Source organism: Dryobates pubescens, chromosome 35 (assembly GCF_014839835.1).
Source record: "Dryobates pubescens isolate bDryPub1 chromosome 35, bDryPub1.pri, whole genome shotgun sequence".
In the NCBI taxonomy this organism is placed as follows: Eukaryota; Metazoa; Chordata; class Aves; order Piciformes; family Picidae; genus Dryobates; species Dryobates pubescens.
The window spans coordinates 502,622-509,813 of record NC_071646.1 but is presented as its reverse complement, the minus strand read 5'-3'; the positions used below and the strand labels follow the sequence as shown (position 1 = coordinate 509,813).

General features: G+C 58.8%; 1 protein-coding gene across 2 annotated transcripts in view; it reads right to left on the bottom strand.

The window, feature by feature from the left end:
* Positions 1 to 4,198: 4,198 nt before the first annotated feature.
* GRM4 (glutamate metabotropic receptor 4) overlaps positions 4,199 to 7,192 on the bottom strand; it is a 41,112-nt gene continuing 38,118 nt past the window's right edge. For both annotated transcript variants that reach the window (XM_054176259.1, XM_054176260.1), the window contains exons 10-11: positions 6,349 to 6,595; positions 4,199 to 4,422 (exon numbers count right to left, since the gene is read on the bottom strand). In XM_054176259.1, the coding sequence (XP_054032234.1) occupies positions 4,373 to 4,422; positions 6,349 to 6,595 (297 nt within the window). In that variant the 3' untranslated portion in view covers positions 4,199 to 4,372. The remainder of the gene's footprint in view (positions 4,423 to 6,348; positions 6,596 to 7,192) is intronic.

Below are 7,192 nucleotides of genomic sequence, written 5' to 3'. Positions count from 1 at the left end.
GCTAATTGCAGCTCTCGCCGCTCAAGTGAGAGCTCAACACAATCTGCTGCCTCCTCACTCGACCCTCCAAGAGAGCAGCAGGGCTGGGGAGACCCCCTCACAGCCCCCCAGCCCCTGCCTGCGGGCTCCAGCCACGGGGAGCAGCTCACTGAGGGCAAAGCAGACCCTTGGCATGTCCAGCTCCAGCCTGCTGCTGGTCCTTGCCCACTCTCAGACATCCCCCAGCAGCTGCTCAGCAGCTCTGCCACACTCATCACAGCTCTCCATCCTCCCTGCTGCCTTCCCACGGCCCAGCAAAATTAAGTTCAAGGTCTCCATTTGCATCTCCAAAGCTCCCAGTGACCCCAACAGGGGCCTGATGCTGCAGGCCAAAGGCTTCAGCCAGTCTCAGAAGCGTTTGGTAGCACAGCGAAGAGCTCAGCCTGCTGGCTGCAGGGCTGGGCCCCCCCTGTGTGAGCAGCATCTGCCACAGCCTGGCTGCCTTCTGCTCTGCCTGCGAGTGGCACCTTGCTCTGAGCCCCTGCCCTGCTCTTGCCATCTCCTTCCTCAACTCTGCTTACCAAGGAGCTCTGCTGTGCCTCCAGCAGGAGCTCTCCAGACCTGGGTGCTGGGGCAGCTGTCTCCCCCTGCTGCAGGAGCAGGGGAGGAGATGGCAGCCAGGCCAAGAAATCAGCAAAGAAATTACTTTGTTTTCCATTTCTTGTCCTAATTGTGCCACTGAAGGCTGTAATTTGCCTCTCAGAAGAGAGCTAATGACAGGCTCTGTGCTGGGCTGGGGAGAAGATCCTGCACCCAGCTCCCTACTCCAGCACCCAGACATGGCATGGAGAGGGCAGCAGGACCCCAAAGCTTCCTGCTTGTCCCTGGAGAAGGGACAGCAGCAGTAAGAGTGGGGTTTGGAATGACAGCCAAGGCCAGCAGGAGTTCCAATGGAGGCCACTGTGATCCCAGGCAAGCTGCTGTGGGTGCCCTGCTTTAGCAGGGGGCTCGGACTGGGTGACCTCCAGAGGTCCCTTCCGACCCTCAGCACTCTGTGGCGGTTGGAGGAGTGGGGAGAGAGGAGCAGGTGCTGGAGGGGATGTCTGCACCAGCCCAGACTTCCCTCCCTGCCTCTCAGAAAAAGTGCAAAGCACACAGGGCAGCCACTCAGGGAGCTCAGGCAATTATTGCTGCTTAAGCTCAACAACTCTCCACAGAAAGCAGGGAAAATCAGCCAAGTGCTTGCAAGCTGCAGTGGAGGAGAGGACGAGGAACAGATCTCAGGGCTGGTGCCTTGCTTAACACAAAACAAACACAAAGAACCAAACCTGGGGATCTAGAGACTGGGGCTCAGGATCTTCTTTCACAGAACCCCAGCAGGGGAGGGTTGGAAAGGACCTCTAGAAGTTGGCCTGGATCAGGCTGCCCAGGACCACCACACCCAGACAGGTCTTGGGAGTCTGCAGAGGAGAATCCACAACCTCTCTGGGCAGCCTGCTCCAACAAAGAAGTTTCTCCTCCTGGTCAGGTGGAACCTCCTGGGTTCCAGTTTGTGTCCATTGCCCTGTCCCTGGACACCACTGAGCAGAGTCCGGCCCCAGCCTCTTGCCCCCCACAGCTCCTTTAGCTCCTGCTGAGCATTGCTCAGATCCCCTCTGGGGCTGTGCTTCTCCAGGCTTTCAGCCCCTGCTCCTCACAGAGCTGCTCCAGGCTCCTACTAATCATCATGGCCCTCGCTTGGGCTTCCCTCCTGCTCACCCCCAGGCAGCAGAATTGCCTTCAAAACCACCAAGCAAAGCAAAAAGCTAATCCTGCTGGACACCAGCTCCCCACACTGCCCCAGCAGCAGCTCTCCCCCCTCTGCAGGCAGCAGCACCAGAGCCTGCCCAGCTCCACATCGCTCTCCATCATCTCAATTGCTTAAAGACTGCTCCCTTTTAATTAGCTCCACAATCAAATAAGTGTCTGGAATGGATCAGCCCTGTGCCAGGAGATGCTGCCTCACATCGAGCAGCCGTGCTGGGGGGGGCACTGCCTCCACCACCAAAACCCTCCCAGTGCTGGGAGGGACACCAGGCTGGTCCAGCACGGCCAGTCCCCAGCCACAGCCTCCCTGGAGGGCTTGGACCATCCCCCCTCACAGCCAGGCAGGGGAGGGAGGAGTTGCTGTCAGGCTTTCCAGGCGTTATCAGGCAGAGCTGGGGTGGAAAGCTGCCTGTGCAAGCAGCAGGGCAGCGTCTCAGAGCTAGGAACGGCACCAGAGACATCAGCTCAGGTTTTCTGGGAGCCCTCTGAACCAGACAGCATTTCACATCTGATCCGACAGTGATGGATGCGGTGGGAAGGGAGCAGATTTTCCTGCCGAGCAGCTCCTTTGACAAGTTTGATCTTATCAAAGTCCTGAGCTTTTCATTACACTGCTGCCTGCTTTTTTTAACTCCTGCCTTCAAGCCAGGCTCTGCCCTCTCCGTGCCGGCACGGAACGGCTGCAGCTCTCCTCTCGCTCTGATCCGCGGCGGGAGCTCCCCGCGGTGCTCAGAGCTCTGCCCTCGCCGGGACGCAGCCCGGGCGGCCCCGCAGAGCCAGAGCAGAGCTGCAGGTGAGGCACAAATAGGTCCGGGGGCAGGCAAAGCACAGCAGCAACTTCTCCCAAGCTCAGAGAAGGGCTTACCTGGGCACCCTCGGGTGTGGGGAGGAGGACATCCCAGCGCTCTCAGTGCCTCGGGGAGGTCAGGACGTTGCTGCCAGCTCCAGCGCTTCTGCTGACTGCCTAAAGCAACAACCTGCCCCAAAGGCCAGGCTGGAGCCAGAAGAGTGAAGCCTCCCTCGAGGCAGGGCAGAGCTGCTTTTAACAACTCCCTAATTAGCACAGGTTGGTCCTAATGGGGAGGGTGGAGCTGACCTCCCTCAGAAGGTGAAGGAAGTCCTGGTCAGGCTGGAGGGGACTCTAATGCCTCATGAGGTACAGCAAGGGCAGGTGAAGGGTCCTGCACCTGGGGAGGAACAACCTCCTGCAGCAGGACAGGGGAGGGGGCAGCAGCTCTGAGGAGAAGGACCTCAGTGTTGGGGGACAAGAGGCTCTCCAGGAGACAGCAGTGTGCCTCATGGCCAAGAAGGCCAATGCTGTCCTGGGGGCATTCAGAAGCCGTGGCCAGCAGGTTGAGGGAGGTTCTCCTCCCCTTCTACTCTGCCCTAGCCAGGCCACAGCTGGAATCCTGGGTCCAGTTCTGGGCTCCCCAGTTCCAGAGGCAGGGAACCGCTGGAGGGAGCCCAGAGGAGGCTCCAAAGCTGCCGAGGGGCCTGGAGCAGCTCTGTGAGGAGCAAAGGCTGCGAGCCCTGGGCTCTGAGCAGCCTCATCTAGTGGAGAATGGGCTTTGAACTACTGACCTTCGGAGGTCCCTTCCAGCCCAACCCATTCTCTGCCCCCCTGGTGTGCTTGCCCCCCCCGCCCCCCAACCTTCCCCAGCAGCCAAGAGCAAGCCACAGCCTGGCAGAGTCACCAAGAGACAGCAAACAGCTGAGTGCAAAACCAAGGTCTTTTATTAGAAATCTGCTGTATAAAAATGTTCATGCTCCACACAGTCATCCAGGAACCAGAAACATCCAGGCACTGAACTGGGGGGTTGCTGGGGGGTGGGGGGGTGGTGTGGTTCTTGACTGGTCAGTACACAAAGCAGACAGGTTTCAATCCAGAAGGTCATCACAGACATTAATTAAACCACCTACAGAAATCAGCACTTGGAACACAGTCTGGGTTGGATTTGCTTTTATTTTGTTCTCTCTCTCTCTCTTTTTTTAATTGATTTATTTAAATTTTATGGTTTTGGTGGTTTTTGGGGTTTGGTTTTTTTTTTAGGTCATTTTTTCCCTTTTTTTTTTTGTCTTTTTTTTTTCTCCCTTTTTCTTTTTTTTTTTCCCCTTGCAACACAGAGGGTTTGGTAGGGGTGTGGGGGAGAGAGTGAAGAGGGACAGAGGAAGACAGGAACAAAAGAAGAATGGAGGGGTTCCAAAAAACCTAAAGAAAGAGCAAAGAGAAGGATCTGCACAACCACAAACGACCTCACAAGCTCCAGAGAAGGGAAATCTTCAGTCTCTGCTTCTTTCTTTCTTTCTTTCTGCCGAGACACAGGGAAAAAAAATCCACTCCCCAAAGGCTTGCTGGAGTCTGCCCCCTCTGCCCCCCTGCTCAGCTGTCCCTCTCCCCCCGGGCGCTGTCCCCCTGCGGTGCTCTCTTTGTGTCGCTTCTCTCTCTTTCGCGTCGCTGTTTTTTTGCCGCTGTTGATCAGCACCTTCCCCGGCAGCTCTGCCCGCCCTGCTGCCACCTCCCCGGGTGGCTCTGTGCTGGGTGCTGTGGCTGAGCTCCCCCTGGCCTCGGCAGGCTCCCTGCCAGGAGCTAAATGCCGTGGTTGCTGTAGCTGACGTAGGTCTGCTTGGTGGCCAGAGCTGGGGAGACACAAACGTGGAGCATCAGTCCACCCCCATGCCATCGCCCCAGCCTGACCATCACAGAATCACCTGGGTTGGAAAAGCCCTTCAAGATCCCCCAGCCCAACCCTTCTCTGGCTCTGCCCAGGCTGGGGCTAAGCCATGGCCCTCAGCACCGCAGCTCTGGGGCTTTGAAACCCCTCCAGAGATGGGGATTCAGCCACCTCCCTGTGCCAGGCTTGGAGAACCCTCTCAGGGAAGAAGTTTCTTCTCATGTCCAACCTAAACCTCCCTTGGGGCACCCTGAGGCCATCTCCTCTTGTCCCATCACTTGTTCCTAGGGAGCAGAGCCCAACCCCCACCTGGCTCCAGGCTCCTTCCAGGGAGCTGCAGAGAGCAATGAGGTCTCCCCTCAGCCTCCTCTTCTCCAGGCTGAACCACCCCAGCTCCCTCAGCTGCTCCTCACAAGGTTTGCTCTCCAGACCCTTCAGCAAAGCCCAGAGTCAGGAAAACACCAGACAGGAACAAATCCTCCTGCTCCCCAGGCTGTGCCCAGTGCCTCAGCCTGCAGCAGGTTGCTTGCTCTTAGCAACAGCCACAGAGCTCTGGGAGAGCTGCAAGTGGCACCTTGCAAGGCCCCAGTTTGTCTCAGGGTGCTTGGTGCAGATCCCACCATGAGCTCCCCAGGTCCTGGGGGCTCAGCAGACCCACAGGCACCCTGCAGCCAAGGACACAGAGGGTGGCTGGGCACAGGGCGAAGCCCAAGACACCACAAGCAGCACAAACTTGTCCCCTGCAGAGCCTGGCACCGGGAGGGGACATCCAGCAGCTCTCCTTGGTGCCTTGCTGACAAATGAAGCTTGCTGCAGATTCCAGGCTGCTTTTCCCAGATAACAATTAGATAGGCCAGAAGAAATGAGAGCTGACAGAGCTATTTGTTAGCCACACTGCTCCCAGAGCCAGGCTGCCCGGCCCAGAGCCCTGGGAATTATTTATCCTGTTGTTTATTTAAGGATACGTGACCCTGCCAGTGGCAGAGTGACAAACAGCCCCTCAGCCCTCCCTGACAGCCACACCAGCCCCCAGCACTGCTGCTGTGCCATGCTCCCTGCCTTGGCACAGCCCAGGAGCACGCTGCCAGCCCTGCTCACACCGAGCTGCTCTGTTCCCCATGGGAGGCACAGCAGGGCTGGGGACGTGGCAGATGGAGCTCAGCTCACCCTGCTCCAGGCACAGACCATCCTCAGGGGGTCCTGCTGTGAGTCCTGGGGGAGAAGGATGCTCAGCATAGCTGAGAGCAGGTGGGAACCAGGGAATCATAGAATCACAGAATTGTTTGGGTTGGACAAGGCCTCCAAGGTCATCCAGGCTGGCCTTCAGCCCAGCCCCACCATGGCCACCAAACCACAGCCCCAGGAGCCATGGCCACAGTTTCTTGAGCACCTCCAGGCATGGGGACTCCACCACCTCCCTGGGCAGCCTCTGCCAGTCCCTGACCACTCCTGCAGCAAAGAAACTTTTCCTAATGTCCAACCTAAGCCTCCCCAGCACAATTCCAGGCCATTTCCTCTGTCATTCCTCCTTCTGTCATTTCATATGAGGGAGAAGAGACCAACCCCCACCTCTCTCCAGCCCTTCCCAGCAGCACTGCCTGCAACAATTCCTTCCTCCTTCAAGCCTCTGGTTTGGGAAACCCAAACATGGAACAGGCACAGAGCTCTCCTCCCAGGGGAGCCTGGTGACTGCCACTGTGCCAGCCCCAGCTCCAGCCTGGCCCTGGGAAGAGCCCAGGCAGAGCCTGAACACCTTCCCCCTCCGGGCACAGCAGATGTCCCTCTCTGCCAGCACCCTTTGCATCCCCGGAGCACAGCACGGCTGCAGCCCAGGCCCTGGGCTTGCCAGCCCCATGCCGGGCCCTGGCAGGGGCAGCTGCCCAAACCTTACCTTGGGTTTCCAGGTTTTCACAGAGCTCAGACTTGGCCTCCCCGTTGGGGCGGAACCCTCCCTTCTGGGAGAACTTGTTGGACATGGTGGCCGCGGTCACCACCGCCTTGAGGCTGCGCTTGCGCTTGGGGACGTTCTGCTCCGGGTGGAAGAGGATGATGTACACCTTGGGCATGTAGAGCATGCCCAGGGACACCGAGGCACTCAGGCTCACCGAGATGGTCAGCGTCGTGGTCTGGATGTACATCTGCAAGACACAAGGGGGCAGCTGGCAGCCGCGGCTCTGCCGCACCCCCGGGGCGGCTGGGGCAGGAGGAGAGGGGACAGGGAGCTTGGGAATGTTGTGGGTAGATGAGGAAGAGGCAGGGAGCCAGGGCTGGAAATGTTGGCAGTGTTGGCTCTTAAACGTCAGGCTTGAATGTGGCGTGGGCCAAGGTGCACCTGGGGAGAACCTCAGCTCCCTTTGGCTGTTTCCCCTCCTGCAAACAGGCAGAGGCTGTGCCAGAGCCCTGACCCGGGGCCCTGACGTGGCCTCCCTGTGCCAAGACCTCCCAGCACCCATACCTGCTCCAGCAGCAACCTGCCAGCACCCCAACTTGAAAACACCTCCAGAGATGGACCCTTCTTGCCCTCCTCATCCTCTCCCTCTCCTCTCCAGCACTGGCAGCAGGCTCCACCAGCCACAGGGTGGGAGCTGCGCTGCTGCAGCGATGGGCACAGCAGGACACCCACTGCCAGGGCTGGGACAGGGCAGCCCCAGCTCCCCCAGCTCCCCTCAACAGGTGCTGCCCATGTCCCAGCTGCCTCCCTGAGCCGTTGTGATGTAAGTCACATCTCACACACC